Source organism: Epinephelus moara, chromosome 5 (genome assembly GCF_006386435.1).
Source record: "Epinephelus moara isolate mb chromosome 5, YSFRI_EMoa_1.0, whole genome shotgun sequence".
In the NCBI taxonomy this organism is placed as follows: Eukaryota; Metazoa; Chordata; class Actinopteri; order Perciformes; family Serranidae; genus Epinephelus; species Epinephelus moara.
The window spans coordinates 31,092,591-31,118,738 of NC_065510.1; the positions used below are offsets into that span (position 1 = coordinate 31,092,591).

The 26,148-nt window shown below is 42.6% G+C and overlaps 1 protein-coding gene across 2 annotated transcripts in view; it reads left to right on the top strand.

Moving 5' to 3' along the window:
* The window catches only part of mxi1 (max interactor 1, dimerization protein), a 34,989-nt gene extending 10,556 nt beyond the window's left edge, over positions 1–24,433 (top strand). For both annotated transcript variants that reach the window (XM_050044050.1, XM_050044052.1), the window contains exons 4-6: positions 17,385–17,499; positions 19,489–19,687; positions 20,227–24,433. In XM_050044050.1, the coding sequence (XP_049900007.1) occupies positions 17,385–17,499; positions 19,489–19,687; positions 20,227–20,390 (478 nt within the window). In that variant the 3' untranslated portion in view covers positions 20,391–24,433. The remainder of the gene's footprint in view (positions 1–17,384; positions 17,500–19,488; positions 19,688–20,226) is intronic.
* The last annotated feature ends 1,715 nt before the right edge of the window (positions 24,434–26,148 follow it).

The window sequence follows — 26,148 nt, forward strand, 5'->3', positions numbered from 1 at the left end:
TTTTTTTCTTCCCTTTTTGGATGATGACTCTGTTTATGGATAATCAATACTACAGGCTTTTACTCGCTACAATAAATCCACAAGAACCATCGCTTATCATTTACCCTCCTCGTCCACAGCGACCTATTCATTTTAATATTGTTTATCAAGGCCAGGGTTATAAAGGCAAATTATTTTTTCCCACAGCACAATATTGGCTTTTCCGCTTGATTCTTTACAAGGGGAGTTGGGCAAACAGTGTGGGTTAAACACCTTTTCAGCATGTGCCTGCGGAATATTAAAAAGGCTCAGTCTTGCCCATTAGAGGTGGGAGCTGGGTGTCCTTGGGTGGCATGTAAGTAGCATCCGTGAGGTCTGCCCTCTCGGGATTTGTTTGGGCTCAGTGGTATGTGAAATGGTAAATGAAGATAGTCACGCCTCATTTGCCATCAACTGTGGATCGGTGTGGGTGTTTTGGACAGTCGCTGTTTTTATTTTTTGTATGCGTGTGAAGGTTTTGAAGTGTATGAGCTTATCAGGATATATGGTTAGATTTTAGAGCTTACTTCTCCTACTTAACTTAAAATATCCCACTGAATGTAACTGCAGTAACTACAGGCCTATAGTGATAGAGAGTAGTTTTAGTAACATGTACTCCAGGCAGTAAAACTCAGCACTGAATATCATTGAATAGGTGTCACATTTTTCAAATGGTACATGACTCTGTTGGGATTGAAGCCCTTCATGTATTTCCATTCTTTTTAACCAGTGGGCTATAGACTCAGCACTGTTGTTCCAGCCTTTGGGGTTGGATGAGCAGTCAAACATGAATAAGCCTGGGCTACATTTTCTCTGGCTGTGCTGATGCTCCACGAAGAAAGCCAAACTGCTTCACCAGTCTTTCTGTTGTCTGCCCAGTGAGTGCAGCCTATTCTCAGGCCCTGCTGCAGGGCCTAAAACTGGGACCATTTGTTCTGACCAACGTGACGACTTGTAAGCTTTTCTTGGCTCAGAAAAGCAGCTTAAGGGACTTGATCTTTGGTCTGGTGAGACCAGCTAGAGCATGCACACGTGCTGGGGCACGCCCCCCCCTCCCCTTCCACCCGGTGCTAGTCCTTAATAGCCTACCTTGGCTTTGGCTTAGCTAACGACAGTGTCAGAGGACGAGGAAGTAATTGACAGGCTGATGGGATGAGTAGAGGGATAGGTCAAACACACCTGACTAAGGGAAGCCGTGATCATCACGCAAGCCTGATCCACACTCCCACTGTGTCAGCGTGCGCACAGTGAGCATTTCCGACCTGTAATTAACACAATGAGTCATGAGCCAGTATCAGGGTGGTACTAGTAACCGCAAACAGTGTGATGGTGACAAATTGTGGCTGTGGCTACGAGTCTGCTTCCTCTACCAACCAGTGTGGCAGGTGCCCAGCTGTTATGAGGTCGTATCCTTCCCCTAAAGTTAAGTCGGCTCATACGATAGTGAAAGTTCCTTCTTTAAGATGTACTTCCTTGTTTAAGCCATGTACTTCACCACAGGAAAGCACCAACTCACTTCAACGTACCTGCATCTTAACTTGTGTCGTGTGGGTTTGTAGCTCTGAGTTGAGGTTGAGGAGGAGTGAATTACCCTGCATTGATTTCCCTTTCAATCGCACCTACATACTGGGTTGCCAGGTTTCTGACAGTAAAAGGTTCTTTTTTTTTTGGATTCGCTCTCTCAGGGGGCCAGTCACATACCTTATTAAGAGAGGCACTTGCCTTTAACATCAAGAAATTGAAAAATCCATACCCCTAAAGAGAAACAGTGTAGATCAAATACACCCAGTTTTCTCACTTCCTAATACGCCTATTTGGGGGGAAACACACAAGCATCAGGGGGGACAGAGCACTGCTAAAGGATGAAATAAAATAGAAATGAGCAGACCTTTTTAAATGTTCACTGTTAATACAAGCTCAACACTTCCTGCAGCTGCGACAGAGACTTCCTAGTAAAGACAGCTGAGCTTGATATATTGCAGTTTTTGTAGCAAATTATATGGAGTAGCATCAACAGAGAAACAGTCAGAGAATTTTTTTATTTGCTCTGTTGTTTCAGTGTCAAATGCTTTAATTTGAGATTTATAGCAGCAACTTGAAAAGTGCCTAGTGAGAACTTAAAAGCAAAGACTGCAGACCCGTACAGTTCTGTGGGCATATCCTGGCATTCCCAGTGGCTTGCTGTCAGATGGTAGAAGACAGTGTAAAATTAGAGGTCACCATTGTTTTGCCTCACATCCTCAGAAGCCATCCCCACACAGATGTTCTGCAGACAGGTGTAAAGTAGGGCTCCACACAGGGGATTGGATGTCGGCACTTGAAGGCTCACCCATCACTCTGGGCTTATCTCGCTCTTCTGACCCTTGACTCGTGTTATCTTGGCGCCTTCTTGTTGTGCCCTCATCCTGCAAAAGTGCATCCACACAGCATTCTGTGGAAGGACAGTGTAACCAAAAGCAACAAGGCCGGATGGGCATATGGGCTTAGTCAGCAGAGCTTGAACCCGGGCTGTACAGGCTTGTTTTAATTTTTGTGTGACTGAAATGGGAACATCTTCAGTGATTTGTTTGTAGGTGTTCAAATTAATCAACTTGAAATAGAGGACTGCATGTCCAGGCTGCGCTGCAGTATTCTGCAAAGTGTTTAGTTCCTCCCACATACTGTGCTGTTCAACCTGTTCCATTAACGGCATTGTGTCGGGCTTGTTGATAAGCCCACTTTGGGCCAAATGGATGAGGCTGTGGTTACATGCTGTTCCTGGAAGAAATGCTCCTGTTGTCCTTCCTTCTTCCTGGAGCAGCTTGTCATGTTAGCAGCAGAGCTAACTTAATTTGTACCTTAAGGAGGGAAGGAGAGAGTGAGTGAGAGAGTGAGAGATGGAGATAGAAAGAGGGGAAAATAGAATGCTTGCTAAAGACACAAGACAGACTCAATTAGGCTAAATCTGACTATGGCTTCTATTTTTAGCCATACAGCTGGGGAAAAAGGGGGAAACACCACTGCCTTCTGACCAATCATAGAGGTTAGCTTTTCACCAATGAGAGCTGTGAGATGAAGAAGCAGTGTGAGAAGTCCCCACCCCTGACTCCTGTATCAGCTATCTCACATCCTTTCTCATCATCAGCGCGTATGCTGAATGTCACTATTTGCCATTTCTGTGTTGAGAACTAACGTCACACCCCATCGGAGCAAATATGTGCCAGCTTTGTGAAGTGACTTTGCAAGATAAGTTAGTGAGTTTAACTTAGGTGAGTGAGAAAGTGTGTGCCTCAGAATGTTTGGACACGTGAATGTGTATTTGCACATTAAAGGCTGATGTAGAATATTTGGATTGCGCTCCTATCCTGGCCTTCTATTGGATGTATTAAAACACACCCACAGCTGTAAAGTGGATGTGGTCTTACAGGGCAATCCCCTCCCCACACACATCTACCAACCACCCACTCCCCTCCCACCCCCCCCCATAGCCAACATCTGGCTGGATCTCCCAGGCTTTACACCAGGCCCATTTTAGGAGCCAGGCCATATTGAAGTTTTAATCCAAAGCCTCTGCCCTTACCCCTCGAGTCACACAGGGCTAAAGTCCGGTCACATGATCCATATGTGTGTGTTTTAGAAGGATTTGGGGTATTTGCCAAAGACAAGTGTATTGATTACATTACCTTACTTTTATGTGGTTCTTGTACAGTGAACCCAAAGGCATGCCCCCTCCTCCATCTCTTTTCCCCTCTGTCCCACGAAATCCATCCACCTTTTTCTTCCTCCCTCCTCTTCTCTCGCTCTGTTTCTATGGCCATCTCTTTCCTCAACTCCATCTCTTTGTCTCTTGCCTTCTTTCTTTCCCCTCTCTCTCCTCCAACCTTTGTCAGTGGAGCAGATTAAAAGGCAGTGTGCACGTGTGAACTAATCCGTGTGTTAGTGATGGGCTTCAGCCCCAGAGTCTCTTGGCCCTGCCGCACAGCTAGCGCATCCCCCCCTTGCTCCCTCTCTACTCCGATGAACTCTGCACGTGTGTGTGCGTGTGTACGTGAGTGTGATCACGTGTTTATGTCTGTGGCTGCTGCTTAAAGAGGGCAAATTTTCTGCACTATTCTTTTATCCCTCTTCTTTCAAACTCCACTGTTGTTTGCTTCATCTCCGTCTCCTCTGTTTCCACTTTATCCCAATCTGTCCTCCATCCCTCCTCTGCACTGTTGCTATGCATAGCGGATGCTGTTTGTGGCTTGGAGTGGCTTCAGCAGGTTTAGTGTGACAGCAGCATTGGTCTGCCTAGTAATCAACTGCGTTTCGCTTTATTTACCACTTGTGGCCTTAGGATTGGTTGAGCAGAGGTGGGGTGGGTTCCCGCGGGGCCAAATTGATTTCTGAAGTCCCATTTGCATTTTATTGCCCCCAGTTTCCAGTGCGGTTTCAGCCCTGAATCCATATGCGTTTTTACAGTGAGCTTTACTACCAATCGGAAAGACTGTCTCTCTCTCTCTCCTCCACACACACTGAATCTCTTTTTTGGGATTGAGGTCACAACTGCTTGCATGCTCAGAAATATCAGAGTCCCTTTTCCCACCCACCCACATGCAGCAATGCATTTTCACCCCCTCTGCATTTCTTTTTTTCGTTCCCTGCAATCTAACCAGAATATGGGTCACCATTCAGCGTAGTTCCTATGGAATCCCAAGACTTGTTAATAATTGTTTAATTTCTCAGACGAGAAGGCGGTTGCTGTGTGTGGGAGGCAGATGAGCATTCCCCTCATTCCTCAGCCCTGTTTGTCAAACTTAACAATTGGCTGTCAGTGTGGACAGTGTAGTAAAACCCTCAACGGATGATAGAACCGTTAGGACGTGGGCCACTGGCTATCATACCCCTCAGGGAAGACGGCACCCGAGTTAGAACATTTTCTTCGAGCTGCTATTGTTTGAGTGCGTTTCTATCAATAGACACAAAGTTCCATGTCCTTGTTTCTTGCTCATTTCATGTTCACTGTCAGGTGGAAGATGTTGAGATAAACAGAACTTTTCTAGCCCATACAGTTGAAATAGACACAAAACACTTACCCGCTGTCACTGTCAAAACAAAGGACGTACTATTGGCTTAGTTCATGAGTGCTGTGTCCTTTGTAGCTCCGTGAGTGGGGCATAGGTCTTTATCTGTCAGGGTTAGGGGTTAAATTTCCACTGGTGTCACTCATGCATAAAGTAAACGCACTCGTGGCACGTCGGATGAATGTGCTCAACACAAAGCATGTGCGTCTTTCATGTGTTTTCTAGTATTTCATAGTATTTGGCTAAACATGCGGTATTGATGCAAGAAATCTGAGTCAGAACTTGAAACAAGCAAGCGGATTTTAGTTGCTTGCCATTGGTAAACCCAGCGGAACTCCTGACAGACTGGCTCTCGTTTGTGCCCATGGCTAGTTTCTGGGCAGATTACACAGACGGAACACTCCCCTTCCTCCCCCACTCTGTATATATCTCACCCTCTCTATCTCGCACTGACTCTCTGCATCCATCCCATCTGTCCGTGTTTTATAAAGGAGATGAGGGAAGCATCAGTCGGTCAGAAAATAGAAAGCCTACCATTGCTTAAGGGCAAACTTACACCACACCAGCTTAAATGTACAGTGCAAGTAGTTGCTTATCTTGGCCACAGTAACGAGGATGTCATTTAAAGTCCCATAGGTTAGTGTTAAGGTCCCATTAAGGCTGCTCGATTATTGCAGAAATCATGGTCAGTATTATGATCACAATTATTTATTTGACTTTGGAAACATCATGCAATTTGTCAACTTAAAAAAACTTTTCTGTTTAACAGTGGATTTATTTCAAGTTTAAATATAATTCAGCTGACAATCTGGCTTGAGGTGAACTTGACATCCCACAGCCTGGCTGAGAGTGAGTACAGGCTTTTAGGGAATGGTGAAAGAGCACTGCTCTAAAGGAAAGAGGTGTGCTGGATATATGTCACAAAACGGAATGTTCCTTGTAGTCATTTGAATCCAAAATCGTAATTGAAAATAAAATTAGATTCATGGACCAGACCAGCCTCATTAACAGTTAGTGGCACAGTCCAACGCTCTGTCCAGTGGGCATTAATGACACTAAAATGTGAGTAAAACATCATGTGCTATGCATGGGCTAATGCCAGAACCATCTGTCAAATCATAAATCATTCACAAAGTTGTCAGCATTAAGGAAACCCAGAATAATGATTTCACCATCCTAATCCAAACCTGTTCTACATATAAGCTTGTCTCCATCTGCATTTGTCGTTTCCTGAACCTGCCATTTATAGCTCAGATAATAAAGCTGTAGTTGGCTAAAGCTCATAGTCCGGCGCCAATTTTGCAGCCAGGCTGTTTGATGACTGTTCCAGCAGTCAACCTAGTGAGTGGTAGTTTCCCCTATTAAAAAAAAACACTCAGTCAGGTGCCACTGTCTGTATGGGTAAACATGTGACCTTGGCTGCAACCCGACAGCAGTCATGTGAGAGAGGGAGAATGACCCCACCCCCCATAGGGGGCATAAAAAACAGAGAATCCTAGAAGAGGCATCTTTAGCAGAAAAAACAGCCCTGCTCTTTGTGTAAACTCAGCGATCCAGTTAACAAAGGTGGTGAGCAAGCATAGAGAGCCGTTGTGTTTCCTGTAGTTTGTTGTGTGTGTTGTTTTTGTTGCGCTATAAAAGCTTTATGTGTGTGGGCTACAGTGCATATAGAACATTATTGATTTGATTTGAATTTTTTAACAACTCAAAGGAGTGTGATGACACGAAAATTCCAGAGGATAGCACTTGAAGGCATTTCTAAAAACATTTATTTCCAAAGTGGAAATAGCAAACAGTACATAGAAACACAAAAACATCATTGCAAACAAACCAATTACATCATAAACCTACTTGCCTCCTTTGCAACTCCACATTTATGGTTTACTTTTGAATTGTCTGCCATAAAGGTGATCCATCAACCCTCCACCTTAACTTTTGTTTTAAAAAATGTCTTTGTTTGACTTTGTTTAATAAGCGGGGGCAGGTTATTCCATAGGGAGATACCAGTATAGAAAAATGAGCTTCTTGCTTTACACAAGGAACAGTGCATGGCATAATGCTTGTTCTTGTGTTGCACTTTTGTTGTCTTCCAACCATGTCAGTTTGATAGTTTGCTTTTTAAACATTATTTCATACATATGTTTAAGTCTCAGTCGTTAAACTCAAACTTCAACAAATAAGTATCGAACTTGTGTTTTTTTCTACGGGTCTTATACTGTATGTATCTTAGGAGGAGCATTGAGTATGTATCTGATTACATTATTCTGTATTCTGTATTATTCTGCACCTGCATTTTGTTTTTACACTTCTGGGAAAGCCCACTATACCATGTGGCGCAAGCATAGTCGAAGTGGTACGGGATTAACAAGGCAACTAAAAGTTTCTTCACTTCAGTATTTAAAAAATGGGTGTAATGATAAAAAACTTCAACTTTTGTGCAGTTTTAGAGAAGATTGTTGCTGCAATTTCAATCCTCAAAGACTGACTGATGGAGAGAGAGAGTTTTGGATTCAATAATAATTCCTTCACTCTGTACCTTAATTGCTTTGCTTTTCGTTTACTTGTGTTTAGTGCCAAATAGAATGGACTCTGTCTTTCCCAAATGTAAAGATAATTTGCTGTCAATCAACCAGTCTCTTACTAGCGACAGTTCTCTACACAGTTTCCTATATTACTCTGGTGCCCTTACTGGATACCACTAAGGCAGAATCGTCTGTGTGAAGCATCATTTTAGATGTCATTGCTACCAGCGTATCATTTACATAGATTAAAAACAACAGTTGTCCCAAAATGGAGCCCTGGGGCACCCCATGTGATTTCCATAACTGTGGACAGGGCCTTACCTACTTTACACACCCGTTTCCTGTTTGCCAAGTAGGATTTAAACTAATGTACTGCTGTGTTTTTAAGGCCCATACATTTTAATTTGATTAAAAGAATACCATGATCAGTGGTATCGCAAGCCCTCCTATAAGACTAACATGACCATACCCATGTTAGTTAATTTCTCGCCCTTCATTTTTATGCAGTCAAAAAGTTCTGAATCCAGACTGGTACTTAAAAAGTATTTTGTGTTTGAGTCGATTTTCTTCTAGTTGATTATATACCAGTCTCTTTAATACTTTGGAAAGTATGTTTAAGATTGACCCAGACCTATAATTGCTAAGTTGGGTTTCACTCTCTTTTTAATGCAGAGGAACAACTGGCTATTTTTAGATCATTTGGGAACTTTTCATGTGTATAGCAAGTTTCAAAATATGCATCAGTATTTTTGCTGTTATGCTGGCACTATCTTGTATAAATCTAGCAGGCAAATTGTCTCGTCCAGTTACTTTAGAGATAGTCATCTTACAAAGAAGGTGTGGACATGGTTGTCAATGTACATTTCAAGTTAATTCTCCTGGTCAAACAATTGCACTCCATTTCACTATAAATTAAGCCAAATGCAAGTACGTTATTGCATTGTATAACTGCCAGGAACACAAAATTAGCTGAAAATGTTCCAGGCATACAAGACGCCAAATGTGCAATTAAAGAATTTTATTCCATTAATCCACCAAACATCAGGGGTGTAATTTCTTTTGAGTTGGGATCATCTGTCCTCGACATTTTGCAGCAATTCCTACAGTCACACAGCAAAGCAGCATGAGTAACTCATATATATGCTGCCATGTGGGTTGACCCCCTCTCTATGTATATTGTATGTTACCATCTGCAGCATATGGATCACTATGCCACATGTTCACATGTTGTTCCACTATACATGATCTGGGAGAGGGAGCCTTACATGTGATTCGCCTTAGTGACCGGTCAGGATCATTTGAGCAACCCAGCGTCTCGCTTACTATTTTTAACCGTGAAATAATGGATTTGGAATGTTTTGGAAAATAATGCTCAAAGCAGAGAAAGAAAAAACATCTGTGCCCACAGTTTCTGTTTGATTTAATTGCCTCCCACCACACAGTGAGATAATTTGCCGCTGATTTGATGTAGTGCTCCATGGACATGGCTTAGTCTACTTTAAATGAGGCTTTGCATTACAAAATACTCTAATCACTCCAATAATCTTTGACATTGCTGAGAATCATGATTTGCGGCTGCTTTAAATGAGCCCTGACACTCAAAGAAGAGTAAGGCAGAGGATGAACAATAGAACTCCCTCACGAAGTCAAGTTTTTATTTTTTTTTCCCCTAAGAGGGCCCGTGTAATGATGTCTTAATTTCCTTTCGCATGTCAATTTAGGAGATTTACCGCTGAGACGGTCATTGGTGATGTGTAATTAGTGTAATAACTGGGTGAAGGGTCAAATTTCCTCTCCCTCTGCATGTATTAGAAGTAGGTCAAATCGTGTGTGTGTGTGTGTGTGTGTGTGTGTGTGTGTGTGTGTGTGTGTGTGTTAAATGGGTTTGAGAGTGTGGGATTTGCCAGAGAGAAGTGTATTGACTGGTATCTGGGCTGGAAATCTGACCCTCCCCTTTTAAGAGCACGTCCAGTAATTATGTCAGACATCTTGGATGGCCTGAGAAGTTATCCATTATTTATGTATTCACAAGTTTGGAATCTAGGGCAGCCATTTTTTTTTTTCTCCATCGCTTGCGCTTCGACTAACGCTGCAGGTTCCAGAGGACTTTGAATGAGGAATAAGCAGAAACTCCACTTGCTTTGTCGGTGCTGTTTTCAGCTGCTTTTGGTTTATGAAAAGAATTAACAAATCCTACTCTGTCCATGCCACTCTTCAGGCCCAGGTGTTCTTTTATTGGCATTTATTTTATGCACACATAAAGCACACTTACATGAATATGTGTTTTCCCTTTTTTCTGCTCAGCTTCTTCCCCTCTCAATACTCACTGCGCACAGAAAACGCCATGCATTAGATCTGCACAAATTTCAGTCTGTTTAACAGACACATGAGATAATCAATTGAGGCTTTTAGTTTGTGTAAGCAACAAAGAAAAGACAGAAAAAATGTCTGGATGGCTCCCTAATTACCATCAAGTATTGTCTTCAAAGTGACAGGATGCAAGTGAAATGATGTTTTGTGTAATTTAGTCAAAAGAAGTACCTTGAAAATAACATCACTGCAAAACAAAAAGGAAATTCAGATGATGTGTGCCCTATTAAAAACAGGATAAGAAAGGAAAATACTGGAAGATTAGATGTTGTTAGCATCACAAAATGTAGAACTTCAAAAACCAAAGTGTCTCAGGAGCTAACTCAGAGACTATAAGGTCCTCATGTGTATTCATGTGCCAATTGGCAAATTGTTGATAATGGATAAAAACATATGGCTTGGTTTGAGAAATAAGTTTGCACATTTCAATGTTGTTTTTCTTACTTAGTTTTTAGGATATTGGCTACATTTAGTGTCTTATTAAGTAAGTATTTCCCATACCAATATTAATATCAGAGACTCGTAGTGCTTGCTTACAGGCTGAATAAGTTGTTGCAGTCTGGAGGCTTGTGTTTGACCTGGCAGCAGCAGACATTTAGTGGACAACAACTAGGCTACAGCCCAGCTTAAAAATTGAATGCGGCTCCTGCAGTTACGATACAGTTGAAGTTCCTGAGTTTCTTTCTTTTTTGTTTATTGCTTGTGGGAGAACCTCCTGTGGTTGGAAAGACCTGTTATGCAGTTTAAAGGAATACTTCACCCACAAAATGATTATTCGTATAATCAATTACTTACCCTGTGTTACCTTGAATTCATGAAGGAAACTTTGTTGTTCTCGCATGCCTCCATGGTGAATGACGAATCCTTGAGAAGCACACCTGAGCAAGCTTAGTCTGCTTACTCGTCTGCGTGTCAGACTGTTTATGTGGAGGGGTTTTAAATAGTAAGGTTTAAGAGAAAATGCATGTTCTTAAGAAGAACTGAGTTTACAACTGGATAAATTTAGACTTGGATTATACTGTACGAGTTGTGTGAGAGTTTGTAAATGGATATTTTGATGTAGTTTTGCTGTTGTTAAACATGGACCCCCGTGATTTTAATTCATTAAGAATTTTCTCCTGTTTGGATTCTGGGTTCATCATGAAGTCATGCGAGAAAATGTTTGTTTAACAATGTAAAAGACAAGACAGTCTATGTTTTGATATTTCAGCAAGACTAAGGGTGTTAACAATACCCTCACACTTGTCTCTAGCATTATCCTACTAGAGTCACTGGAATATTTTCAAGACACTACTGTGCTGATTGCTCTTGTTGTCTTGATGGAATTGCAGCTTGTTGCTGCCACTACACTTGTTTCACGTCACACAGAAATTTAAGGGGCTATTTGTCTGACACTAGTTTTTGACTACAGAGATATCAGATATGTGTGTGCATGTATGCACACAGAGGTGTGTGTGTGTGTGTGTGTGTGTGTGTGTGTGTGTGTGTGTGTGTGTGTGTGTGTGTGTGTGTGTGTGTGTGCGCGCCCTTCAGCGCCCGTCCAAAGGCACATGCACTCTGCTTGTGCGCATGAGATGATACAAGGACGAGGGAGGTTGAGTGCAGTAGAGCTGTTGTTCGTTGTACTGACAAGAGAGAGAGAGAGAGAGAGAGATGTACATATGATGTGCGTAGGTTCTGTAAGAGCTGTGGTGGGCAGCTCTCCCATACCAACAGGGAGAGCTTCAAAGTGCTTCTTTAAAAAGGACTCTGCTTCAATCACATTGGAGGCAGTTTGACGCATTTCAAGAACGACTGAACCCGCTCACAGTGAGATGAAGAGCGGTACAGAGATGACGACGGATTTGTTTTAGTATAAATGTTTCCCAGTGTTACTTAAACTTACAAATGAGGCAGGGCTTTGCGTTTGAATTCGGCTGAACTGCAGCAAGGAAAGGACACTGAAAGTAGTCGAATTTGGGAGAAAAGGGCAGGTCTTTCTGCACGTGATTCAGGGGGGGCCCGGGATGAGAGAGGAGGGTGGATGAGGAGGAAAGGTGTGGTGCAGTGACCCGGGGCCGGCTGGCTGCTCGCTCACATGTCAAAGCCAAAAGGCAGAGCTGCCTGCCTGCGTACCCATCTGGGGCCCATCAGGAACACAAGCCACAGGAGCACACACACACACAAGCATGAAAGAGACACACATGCACACACACAACACACTGGTGAAGTGGAAGTGTCTCATTGTCTCAGGAGGAAAGGGAAGGTTGGCTGTGTCTGTGGCGAGCCTGCAGGTCGTGCCTTTAGGATTTTGCACACTTTAAATCTTCTATTTTTGATTGTGCATAGCAGGGTATTAAATCAGCTTCTTTATTTTTTAGAAGACATTTTTACCTTGGTCTGTTTTTGCTGAAATTTTAGCGAATGATGGAATTATACTTGCAATGTGTCTATTGAAATGCATGCTTCGCCCTTATTTCAAAATAATTTCATTATGTTTCAGGGTCATGTCTGAACCAAGCCACCATTGATTCAGACTTGATTGTGTAGAAGTATGAAAATGAAATGACCATCTTCATTAACAAGTGGAAACTAAAAGCTCCCCGTCTCTATAGTTCTTTTATGAATGCTGTTACAATCCGCACACATTTACACTGTAAGTTCCAGGCAACTCCTGTGAACTCGTGGGAGATTGGCTTTAGATGTGGTTTCCTTTGAATAGCCAGTAACATTATGAATCGATCTGCATTAAGACTCTAGTTCACAGAAGCTCACTGCCTCACTACCAGAGAGAGCGTGGGATTTCAAAAGCAGCTGTTAGCTTAGGTATACCCGCAAGGCAGCAAAACGGAAAAAAAAAAAAAAGACAAACCAAACAAAAACAAAGTGAAACATGCTATTATATTCGCTTCCTTCCCAGGAATCTCCCACCACAAAATACGAGGCAAAACAAGGCTTTTCTGCCTGTGTTGTCTTATTGTCAGCGAGGGATTTGATCTCCCTGCTGTGCGTGACAGTTTGGAGCACAGGTCCTGGTAGCAACTGGCCACGTGTTATGTAATCCACCACAGATGAAGAGATCCCCGTTCAGGCAATGGCTCGCTGTGCCATTCATTAGACACTGGAAATACTGAGGGGCAAAGCTATAGCTTTCACTATTAGTCTGCATTAGTGATATCTCACTTTATGTTGTGTTTATGTACTGATGTTTTCCACACTGTCTGTTATCATAAAGATCCTGTCATTCATTGCAGTTGTGACTTTTGATTTTGATTTTTGTTGTTTTGCTGCAGTTGATTATTTTCAGTACTTGAAGGTGTGATTGTTTTTTAGTTGTTTCGTATGTGAACTTGGCTTTTTATAATCATTGCATCTATGATTTTTTTTTAGTCTAAGTGATTGTAATATGGAGCTAAACATGGCTAACTATCAATACAGCTGTTTTTGCTTTTGGATCTTTAACTAGCACGGTATACTGCTAAAATACAACAAATTACTTGTTGAACTAAAACAATTAAAGTAAATTGTTTTCAACAGTCTTTAAACAAATTGAACATCTGTCTGAACTGACCTGAGTTTGGAAGAGTAGTAACTGAGCCTGTCCTGAACCTGACATTCTGTTTTTTATTTTCCAACCAACCCATCCATGACACAGTTAATGTAAGTTGAAGAAAAGAAAAGCTGAAATAGCCTTTGTGTTCTGTTAATGCTTTGTCATGTAAATAACAAACCTCAGCACTGAGCAAGAAGCAGCCCAACACAGACATCATTTTTATTTATTTTTACACTATATTTTTACTAAAAAGAACATGAAGCACAACATCAAGGCGGCCAAACCTGAAAATCATTTGTATATAATATAATATTTCTCCAAACCCGGCCTGGTCAGTTGGGCTCATGTCAAGTATACACGGAAAAGAAAAGATACATTTTTAAGTGCAGTTTTCTGCTGATACTTTCTTTTGGCTAACTTAAAAAAAAAAAAATCAGTAAGTGCAATTACACATCACAAAATGTCTTTTGCAGTGTGATTATCTCATAAGTTGACATCGCAATAACAGCTAAAAAATAATACATGTAGTCCTAATCACTAGAGAGTACTACCCTCAGGAGAGCAGTTTCACCCCTGATGAAAATGAGGTCAATTCACCCACATTAACAGCAACCTACTGACACTGCCTGCTGACCTGTGATGTCACATCCTTCCTATTAAGTTTACTTGACCAATCCTTAGCTTTAGCAGCTGAGGACATGGAGTTATGGGGCTGCACAGTAAATCCATTGCAGTTTATGTAACTAGCACCAGCCTTTTCTAAGAACTGGGGAAACAGTAGGCTCTGTTGCTGTGTTACGTGGCTACAAGAGGGCAGAGGCAGAGAGAGATTCTGGCTGCAGCACGCAGGTATTTATGGTCACAAGCCGCCACTCATATCGTAAGCTGCAAATGGCTTAAGCTCTTTGGCCGTGGGTCGACATGATAAACAAGCCTTTTCAGGGATTAGGGCCCCGTCTTGGGGGCATCACCAGTAGCTAGTAACTTATGACCTTTAACCCCTAAGTGACACAGCTAGAGATAGTGCTGGTGCAGACTAACATGATAAACCAGTCTCTGCCATTATCTTTAGTTTTGCCTGCAGCTCTGAGGACATAATCGTTTTTCTCCCAGAGTGATTTCTGAAATACTAGCCAGCTGAGAATAAGAGTTCCAGTTGTTTGACTTCCCATTGCCAGGCAGCCCGACGTGATGGCAGTGAATTACACTCTAGCACACGCTCTCTCTTCTCCTTCCCTCACAGTCACACTCTGTTCCTCCGTCACTCACTCTTATGCTTTTCGGGGGCTCCTGTAGTTATCAGAGTGCTCCACAGCAGAGCACGTCATGCACCCAGAGATTAGGACAATATGTCACGCAGACGTCTCACATGTCTGCCTATCAGTAGCCGCCAACCCAGTAGCATGTGGTCATACGGTGCAGAATGTTGCTGTGAAAAGGACAAAACTAGGACTCAAAGTGCTGAAGAGGATGACAGCGTGGCAGACTCCTCCTCTGCCCCCTCCTCCTCATCATCATCATATGGGTGTGAAAAGGTGTTTGTGGTTTGACACTGACTCGGTAAAAAGTGGTGATTCAGCAGCCCGACAAGTGACGCCTCACACCGCACTCACTAATCGAAGTCTTAGTCCTAAGCACCATAATGGGATATTTCGGTCATAGCCAGAGTTAGATGGTGATATTCTGCGGAGCCTGTGCGGTCAGCGTGCCCCTCCGCTTCCTCTGTACATTCATCATGTCAGCTGGGTCAGGGAGAAGGGGAGAGGGGGAGGGTGGGGAAGGACAGGAGTGGCTGTAAGTGGGGGTTATCTGAGGTTGTCTGCTGAGATGGTTGTTTTAATCTCGATGGGAGTCGAGGAGAAGATGGTGGTCTCCGGTGTCTGGAGTTTGTTAGCACGACGCCTGACAGGCTAGACGGACATACGGGCCCACACATGACCTGTGTGTCTAGTTCTGTTCTGTCCTCGCAGCCCTCTATATCAGGCACTCCCTCGCCCCTGTGAGTGGAAAAAATGTTTGTGACTAAGGAAAAAGTAAGAGCGCACAAGATGTCCTTACTCATGCATGAGTGTTACACACATTTTACAGATTAAAAACGGGACGCTCAGCAGCAAGTACATGTTTGTTCTTGCACGTAATGTGAAATTATATTTGTGTCAGCTCTTCAGCTCCAGCTGCACAATAAATTATTTATTGGCCTATCAGCAATGTTTAAACATTCCATGTACATGGCCTACTTAATTTGAAAATGGTTAGCAGTATGCACTTAATGCCTGGTTTCCTCATGATCAAGTAATAATCATAATCGCAGTGTTGAAAAAAATGATCAGAATTGAAATTACTGAGACAGATATTCTGCCATGTTGTCTGCTCTGTAGTGTGTCCTAGACGTCTCCCAGGTGGAGCTGTGTGTATCCCCCTCAGGCTGCTGTAGAAAGAGTAGAAAGTGATTAATTGCCAGCTGATATCTGTGTGTGACTGAGAGTGTGCATGTGTGTGTCGGGGTTCAGATGAGGCAAACACAGATAGACGTTTCACAGCTAAAGAGCAAAGGTGGACTCTGCTCCCTCCTGTGGATAAAAGTGATTACACACACAGATGACCTGAGCCGGACTCATCATCGTTACCAAGTCCCAGGTTGAAAACGTGTGTGTCTTGTGACATCATCAAGGTATAGCACAACAGACGGAATCAGGGCACCTCCTCTTTAACTCCCCAGACATGCAGCACTTGTCTCGTTCACGTAGTTTAAGCACCACACACTCACGCATACTGTTCTGGTGTAATGGCTTGCTCTTCTCTCCTGTTCTTATCGGCAGCACTATCCACGCATAGCTGAACCTCCCCTCCTCACACACACACACGCGCGCACACACACACACACACACACACGCTGACATGCACACAGACGGATATACTCTAGCCAGTGCTCACATGTCTCCACCAGTCTTAAAGCAGCAGAGCATAGCAGAGAGCAGTCTGGCCCGGCGTAATCAGTGCAGTGAATTCCTGCTCCGGTCCCCTGGGCTTGTCTCCTCTGGACTCCCCCCAGAGATAGTTCCTGAGGTCCTGGGTGGCTCCGCTGAGTCCACTGATTCTTAATGTCTCTCCACTTTTCCCTTCAGGCGAGCTGAAAGGGCAGCTCCTGCTAATGGAGCGCTGATTGTGTTATAGCCACAATTATCACTCTTTACCTCTCAACTCGGAGCCATTAGCAGGATAGATAGTACCCCTGGCCTGTCTGCAGTCACAGAATAAGGGACTGTCAGAATGATGGAGCGTATGAGCCGAGCAGGGTCTAGGAAATGCCATTACACCTTTCCTCCCTGCCCCCCCCCCCCCCCCCCCCCCCCCTTTCAGCTAAGACTTGTTTGTAATGTAGGCAAGAAGGGTAACTAAAGCTGGGTGCAAGAAATACCTGCAGAGGATTATGTGGGAAGTGAATCATATGTAACCTGCAGTGTTGTTGAACGATAAGCTGGGGATTTACAATACATGAGCCAGGTCTGCAGCTGTTGGATCCTCACAAAGAATACAATGTCTTCTAATGAGCCTGCATACCAAGACGACAGAATGCTGCTTGCATTTAGGTGCTGAAGTGCAGGTCTTTTAGAAGAAAATCCACAGATGCTCAGCAAATACTATCAACGGATGTGAATATGTTGGGGGTTTTTTAGGGATTGGTGTAAAGTCATGTAAACATCTTAACGTCTGTGTTAACCTGTAATCTGTGCATCAGAAAATAAAAGAAATCGACTGAATAACACAGGGGGCAGCTGGTTTAAACAGTGTTTAGAGTGAATTTCCCTTAAGAAACCTCCTGACCATTGATATAAGGTTGCAATACAGATCACATTTTCGTTTTTCATTTTTCACACCGTTTCTGTCTTTTCTCCGCAGACGAGCTCACCTGCGGCTGTGTCTCGAGAGGTTGAAGGCCCTCATACCCCTTGGACCTGACTGCAACCGCCACACCACCCTGGGCCTGCTCAACAAAGCCAAAGCACACATAAAGGTACGGGATGATTAGCCCACAGAGAGCTGACGACATGTAAATATGAACCACAGGGCGAAAGAAGGAAGTGAAGCAAGCAAAATAGAGCAGTGTTCGAGTCTGAAACGCATTTGACCCCAAAGAAATAAAAATATGAAGTATTCTGCAACCAAACAGAGCAAAGATGAAAACAAGACAACAACGTATTTATTGCTGAAATGAGATCAGAATGATAGGCTGATACAAATACACTAACATGCACTGCCATAACAATAAATAAATCCCTGCTTGGATTGTGTTTGTTTTGACCTTTGCTGCCAGATTCAACTACCGTCTGCTGGGATCACTCTTGATACGTAATTTGTTTGTGTTGCTGCAGGGGCAGGGAGGCCGTGGCACAAATGTATTTGAGGGGAACCTGATTACATTTGCTTATTGACAGCAGTGTGCATTTTTATTGCAATTTTCAACGACTAGCTGTTTTCATTTCAAAGCCCTTAAAGGGGCTGTATGCGAAATTCACAGCATATGAGATATCTGCACATGGTTCTCAACATGGAGGAGGCTGAGCTGGCGGCTTGCAGCTAACGGTGCTAACTCCATAAACAGAGCTAATCAACAACAACAGTGCTGACACAGCTAAAGGTGTTAATCAGGAAACCAGAGAGTGGGCACTAAACCTTACATGATGCCGTCCCGATATCAGCTGTAATTATTGTATGAGTGCAGTGCAAAGCGGTGGTGATGAGCTAGCAAGTAAGATACACACATGCATTAAGAGTTTACCACAACAAACTACAGTAAAGGTCAGATTACAGCACACACACAGGGGTAGCGTGACTTCATTCTTTGCCCAGGACGTCATTACTGCACCATATCTTTACAGAGCAAACACTAGTTTGCTGCTATATTAATGCTCTGAATGTCACATACAGGACCTGTAACACTTGTATGGCTCACTTTAGTTTATGAATGTGTAAATGGTGTAAACAGAATAAATCCAATGAAGGGTAGACCTGAAGTACATCCATGAATAATTCCATCCAAATCTAGATGTGTAAATTTAATACATTTACCACAGCATTAAAAATTGGCTCATGTAAACAAACTTCAGCCAAAATGTAGCCAGCATTCAGCTGGTCACTGGCAATAATTTCCCTGCCAGAGCATATAACACGTTAAGACATCCTGCTTCACGATTTCCAGTCCACTTAAAAAAACAGGCATGTGACTGGCAGAGATTGAGCAGTCTGCATGGGAAAGGCCTGCAGTAGTGTGCACTCACGTAACTGAGAAGCATAAAGCTGATATTGTTGTCGTGGCCCCCCTCCCACTACTGCCGTCATCACTCTGCACTTCTGCTGCTGTCAACTTGAGTCTCTCCATCTCTTATTGACGGCCCATTGTTTTGGTCCGTCGCCGGGAGTCACGCTCATCACTGTCGGCGACCGTGACATAAGGCTACAAGGTTAGAGCACAGCACATGGCTGTATCAGTCCCTGCCACGGCCCTCGCTTATATTGTCATGGCACAAGGCGGAAAGAGGCAGCGGGTAAAGGAGGTGATATGGTGTAAACAAGGCAGGTGAGGGAAATCATCGTGGGGTTTCAGAGCTGGCAGGAAAAGGGCCAAGGGACACGGCGAGTTTGGTGCTGAATGCTAAAACAGCTGCTGTTTGTTTTGTGCCGCTTGTATTCTGACAGCCTTTTATATGAAAGGAATTTCTTTATAGTCTAACATCCATCTCTTCTGCATCTAGGCACTGTTGCTTAAGCGGTTCTACCAGCTTTTCTTCTCTCACTCTTATCTCCTCTATATTTCTTCACTGTCACGATCGATGTGTGCAGCCATCTACTCTTCTTGTGTCTCACTTTTCTTTCTCAACGTGATTTTATCTGGCTGTCCTTTACTCTTAAACACTTGAACTTTATCTATACATTCTCATGTCACCCTGATCCCCACACACAATTAACCTATTATCTGCCTCCTCCTTTTCTTTCTCCTGACCAGAAACTTGAAGAGGCAGACAGGAAGAGCCAATACCAGCTGGAGTCCCTGGAGCGGGAGCAGAGACACCTCCAGCGCCAGCTGGAGCTGCTGAGGGGCGGCAGCAGTGCTGCAGCCCAGAGCAGCCCAGGGGAGGGGGAGAGGATACGCATGGATAGTGTGGGCTCCACCCTCTGCTCCGACCGCTCTGACTCTGACCAAGGTGAGTGAGGCCGCAGTCTTTAAACAGGATTTTAATTTGGCAACTACAAGGCCATCAAACCATCCATCTGCTCTCGGGCTAATATTACCACATTAAGGTTGTACCGGTCAGAGCCCCTCTGGGACTGTATGTGAAATGAGGTGAAAATAATCAACTCAAATACCTGGACAGAGGTGTAAGAAGTAAATACATCTCGAAAGGTTTGAAGTAAACTTTGGTTAGGTGAAGTATTACTACTTTATGTCATTCTGATCTGGTTCCATCCCGGTTCAACCAAGTGAAACTCAAGTTAACAGGATACTCATTTATTTACATGGACCGCTGCAATATAGTGATGTAAATGATGTTATAAAGTATTGTGTAGCAGTGCTGGTGTTGTTTTTATTGTGGAATTTGTTGACTAAGAAAAAATAAAGAATATCCCCTGCCTTATCCTTAAAGCAAATCTCATTATCCCCACACTAATGTGTTGTCCACTAAAGAGTTTTGTCTCTTTCTCTCTGCCCTCTCTCCATTCATCTCTCTGTCCTCGGCTGCAGAGGAGATCGAGGTGGACGTGGAAAGCACGGAGTTCTCCCATGGAGAGCTGGACAGTGTGAGCACAGCCAGCACCAGCGACCTGGACGACCACAGCAGCTTGCAGAGCATGGCCAGTGACGAGGGCTACTCCTCCTGCAGTGTCAAACTTGCCTTCTCCTCCTAGAGCCCCGCACCACTACGGCCACCACCACCTGCCCGCCAAACCCGCCTGCCCTCCCGTTTGTTTGTCCATCCAGCCATGCCTACGTACACACACCCAGTCACCTCAGACGACGGTCACGCCCCCCAGCTAATGGCGTCCCCGTCGTTCCTGCCTCTCAGCAGCTCCAGCTCCTTTAGTTGCCCCCCACCTCCATCCTGCGCTGCTGTTTGAGGAGCTCCATTGAGAGCTTTTCGTCACTCCTGAACTTTGAGCCGCCCCGACCAACACCGATACCAGGGACCCAAACACAGACGTGAAACTGCCAACTGATTTTAATTTTCTTTCAATGGGAGATCAGAGACTTGATTGATTTAAAATTGTTCAACATCTTCAATTTTAAACCCACACAATTGAAATGAACGAAGTGTCTGAATTTTTTTAAAGAAACACAACCCCTGATTTGATCCAAAATGCACTTAAATTCATAGGATATTGAAAAAATTCAGCGTTTCTGTTTGGTTCTCTCTCCTGTGGTGTGTGTGTGTGTGTACATGCGTGTGTGTGTGTTGAGCTGGTCCTGTGTATCCCTTCTTAACGTTCTGGTGTTGGGCCTGGATAAACGGGAGCACATCTAATCTGGACTATCATCAAGACTGTGGGTGAACTTTGCCATATCAACACAGCTTGAGCGTGACTAACGTCCCATCATCCCTGAATTTAACCCCCGTCTTATTGTTTATTTTCATATCCTCTGCTCGACACCGCAGAAGCTCAGACACTCAAACTGGTGCTATTGTGAAACAAACCAACGGGGAAGCAGATCAGATCCACCACTGCGAAGCTTGTAAAGCAAAACAAAGTGTGTCTGCAGTGATTGTTTCCAACCAAGCACCGAGGAAAACAACCAAAAAAAAGAAAAAAAAATGGAGGAAAAAACAACAACATTCCTGTTGAATGTGGGTGCTCAGTGCATTTTCAAAGAGTGGAAATTGTAACTTGTGTGTGTGTTTTCTGTTTTGGTTTCTCTGCCCTCGACAAGCAGCTACAAAAAGCTATCCTGCACTTGCCTACTTTAGAGCTGTCCATAGAAACGGCACAAACCAAGAGGTAAAAAAAAAAAAAAATTACAATAAAAAAAATATCAACAACAGCAACAAGGAAAAAGTCCAAACGACAACAAACTTTGGAATAGATGTCCATCCTGTCTCCAGCAGTAACAAGCAATAACTCTTGTAGTCCTTTTTGTCTCGTCAGTTTGAACTCCTTCCCGTTTATTTTTTTTTTCTCTCTTCTCCCCTAAAGACTGTGTGACCGTCCAAAAAGCAAATTTCTTTTCTTATTTTGTACATACAAATAGCTTAATGAATTAAACCTTAAAAAGGAGTTTAAAAAAAAAAAGTTAGAGCTCATGGATAGAACTATTGCCTCTGTTGCTGTTTGACCTGTGTTTATTGTGCATTTTAAATTACATTTTTGGAACGATTTTATCCTCTTCAGAGTTGGCGGTGGATGTGGCATGGACGCTATCACTTTGTTCGGTTTGCTGGTGGAAACTTTTAAAAGTTACTCATTCTGTTGCTGCGCTGACGGAGAAGAAAAGTTACTTTTCAAAGCGATTATAAGAAAAAAACAGAACAACTTCCCAGTTGCAGAAAAGAAAAGCGGACCCATTATGACTTCTATGGGAGAACGCTGAGTTTGTGTGGCACTCTTTTATTTATTTTTTTTCTCTTGTTTATAATGTTCATGAATTTGGGGGGGAAATAAGCTGTATACGGCATTCCACTGGTGGTCAGGTGATCTGTGGAGGGAAAGCCTGAAGTGTGGGAAGGAGAAAACGGGTTGTATGATGTCAATGTTCGCCATCCCAACTCCACTGGCATTAAGAATTGCACTTCAACCACTGTTTTTATTTTTTATTTTCCACTATCATTTTCTCTCATGGAGCTCACATGGAACCTTTTGTATGTGAAAGAAAATAACAACAACCTCCCTTTTAAGATATTTATTTCTCAATCCCTCAAAGAACACAAGCAAACGGGGAAAAAGAAGTTAACTTATTTTGGTTCTGTCTTATTTTACTCCTCTTTTTGATGCTTATTCCTCATTCCTTATTTTAAGAATTGTATATTTTATGGCTTTTTTTTTTGGGTGGGGAGGGGTAAAGAAATGTAGCCATTTTGTTTCTTTTTTTCTGATGTTTAACTCAATGGACACTTGAAATGTAATTGGCCCCTAAGCTGCTCCTAGTGCTGAGCCTCGCCTGTTTAGAGTCACCAGCCTTGTCCGGAGCCGACCCCCCTGACAACAGCCTGTGAGGATAAATGCAGATCTAAAACAATAAGACAGACAAAATGGCTTCCCTCCATAACCAGCCTTCAAGGTGAAACATTCGCCATCTTGTTGATAAGTTCTCCTGTCTGGGTTGTTTTTGGGTCTGTGCTGACGGAGGGGGGTCATCTCTGCACAAGGTTTATCGATAGCCAAGACTTTACTGGCAGATATTGAGCCAGCTACTACACAATAACGGGGGTCTAAAACTCCACTTTCCTCTATTAAGAGGATTGTAGTCTCTATTAGACTTGTGTTTTAGTTGACAAAATGTGTCTTACATTTACAATTCAATGCCTCCGACTGAGGATTTAAAGAAAAAAAAAAACTCGACATAAAAGAACAAATCCTTTGGGTTCTCTGAAGGACATCATTAAGGTGTAGAGTTTGACATGTAAGCTCTCGGCGGAGCTATGTTGAGGTTGTTGGACTTGGCACTGAATCAGAAAGTCACCACTTCTGGTGCTTGATTATTTAAAAAAAAAAAAAAAATGCCAAAACCACCTCAGAACACCTCAGTGTCCTCTCTCTTCATCTCTCTCTCTGAGGGACAGTTTACATTTATTCTTCCCCTGTTTAAGTTATTAACCTTCAACTCTTTTTTTGTTTTGTTTTCGTCTTCATATGTTGGTTTTATGAACCTGCACTGCTGACAGGAAAGAAAAAAGAGGTCCCATGTTTGACGGTAATTGAATTCCACTCCTCGTGCGGACCTGGATCACATCCTAGTGTTTTACCCTGCTCGGAGTACAGTATATGTTTTACTGCATTGGGGCGACTCTGATAGTGTTGGGTTTTGTTGTTTATCACTGAAATGTGTGAAAACTGTCTGGCACTCATTGTGTTGTCTCATGTGGCAAACTGCTCTGATCTTGTATTCCCAGACGGGATAAAAGAAACTATAAGAACTGATTTCACTGAAGCCAGGTCTGTCCTCTCTCATGTGAGTGTGTGTGAGAGCATGTGAGTGTGTGCGTGTGTGTGTGTGTGTGTGTGTGTGTGTGTGTGTGTGTGTGCGTGCTACACGTCTTACCAAGGCTGAGCTTTAGAGAGGCACCTGGTTCATGACTAGTCTGCACTGATCTCAGTTGGGCTGGTTCCCATCTACTTCTCAGTAAATATCAGACGTCTGTGTATTCGTCATAAGAATGGCGAATATGTCCAGCGTCAGATAACGGGGAGTGAAGGTTCTGTCACATAAATTGCAGCTATTATTTTGCACTGAAAGTAAACTGAGCTCGACTGTCAGCTCAGTGCAGACTGGTCCTGGATCAGCCCAGGTTAGTTGGGATGTCTGACAAAGAGTTTCTGGCTATGCTGCAGATTCAAAACAATAGCATATCTTCATAAGCTGGTGATCACAAAGCTATATTTTTACCTCTGTGTTTAAAGGTTTAGACATGCGGTCCTGACTGTGGTTCAGGTTCACTTTCCAGGAGCGTTGAGTTCCAGTTTTGCAGCTTATCGGCCAGAAGTGTACCGACCAGCCACGACAAAGTGGAAGTTACAGTGTCTTTTGTAAACCACACTCCATTCTGGCGTCTGGCTTTTGAGCAAACGGGTCCATGGGGTCGAGTCAGCCCAACCAAACGAGCAGTCCCACGTAGGGAGTCCTCCTGTTGTTCTGAACCTGTGGCCATCCTTTGTAAAACATGCAGTCTGATGATGATTCTAGCCGTGTAAGTTGAAGATGCAATACTTACAATAAAAACACCAAGATTTTCAAACCTGAATGACTCAGCTGGCCTCTTTGTACCAGGCAGTATTTTAATGCTGAATGTGCTGTTTTTATCTTATTTAATTTCCTGTATTCTGCAAGAATCCCTCTGTCAAAAACTTAATATATGTTAAAAAAAGGTGTTTTCTAGCTGATATTAGATTTTCACAGCATGGTTAACGTGGCAGAAAGAACTCATGATGACGATATTATCACAATTTCTACAGAAAATTTAAGAAAAAATAATCAAATTCATCTTGAACTTTGTTAATTGTACTTTTTGTCTCTTTTTGACAAATGTTTCACACTCGAAATATGAGTGTAGCAAGTCTGTCACCAAACTGTACAAAAAGTACAAAAAGAACAGTTACACTTAATGGATAGTGAAAAGGCAGCCAGATGGTGTTGAGGGAGGGAGACACAGCGAGAACAGACAGAAACGGAAATGATTTAAGAGGCGCTGGAATATTTACACAATATAATCATATGTGTATTATTAACATGGTTTCAATATGTCATGCTCAAATAGTTTAAATAGTTATTATCAATAGCAAGATATTGCCACACCCGTATTCCTAACATTGAGTCTGGGACCTCTTTAGTGGGTCGTAAGATGATCATGGGAAAGAAACAAATATTTTCTACTCAAAATAAATGTTTTTCAGAGTTTTCTTGGATCATTACATTTACACCGGATAATTTTACCTTCTCATGCCTGATATTATTACTAAATCTAAGCAACACAAGAAGCAAAAATGACTGGTTGAACTGTTCACAGCTTATGGATACTGCCTATGGTTCGATACTGCTGCATTTTAGTGGGTCACAAACCACAGAAGTTTGGAGCTACTGTCATAGAACATGTACTACTGATAAGATATAAAAACTCTCACAATGTTTGTCTCATAATGATCTAAATTTTAGCATGAAATTTAATTCTTGGCCTCGGAAATATTCCTAAATTAAAGTCCTCTTGCTTTACTTTTGCTTTCAAAAATGGAGTTTGCCAATTTGATAAAATAAAGACAACAGAAGAGTTGGACAACTGAGCAAATTCCACCTGTTGATAAAGATGGAAAGACGCAATTGAACACCCGAGAAAAAAATCTAGTAAGTGGCCATTGAGTAAAGAAGTTTTTTTGTCAAAGATCTCAGTCCTGTTTTTAAAGATTTCCCACCCTGGAAAGCACAAAATGTGTGCACTAGTGAAATATGCGTATCTCTTCGATAAATAATAACTAATACATGTTATTTATAGAGGGCTTTTCATGATACTCAAAGACACTTTATATTAGTTAGAAATGAACACTAAATAAAATAAAATAAAATAAACTTTTTGTTTACATCATCCTAAAACATATCTCTAGTAAAGTAAGGTCAGGAGCCGTCAAATGGTCCATGTCATGTTGGTATATGACATAACATTTAGTGTGAAATGATTAATATTAGCAGCATTTTTTCAATAACAGCAACAAGAACAACAGTAATGTCATCTTAAAAAGCTTTAAAGTCAAAGTTCACTTGTCCCTTGCAGCTATCATTACTTCGTATTAATAAAACATCTTATTGGAAGGTGGACAGCCACTGCTCTGTTTTCAGGTGTCACATGAGTCAAAATAGTGTGTGAGTACCTCCAGCAGACTGCACGTGCCACGAATCTGTTGAAGATCACATGATGTCTGTGTGATCAAAGCAGTCTTGTGGGGAGACTTACAGATTTTCTTTCTCTTT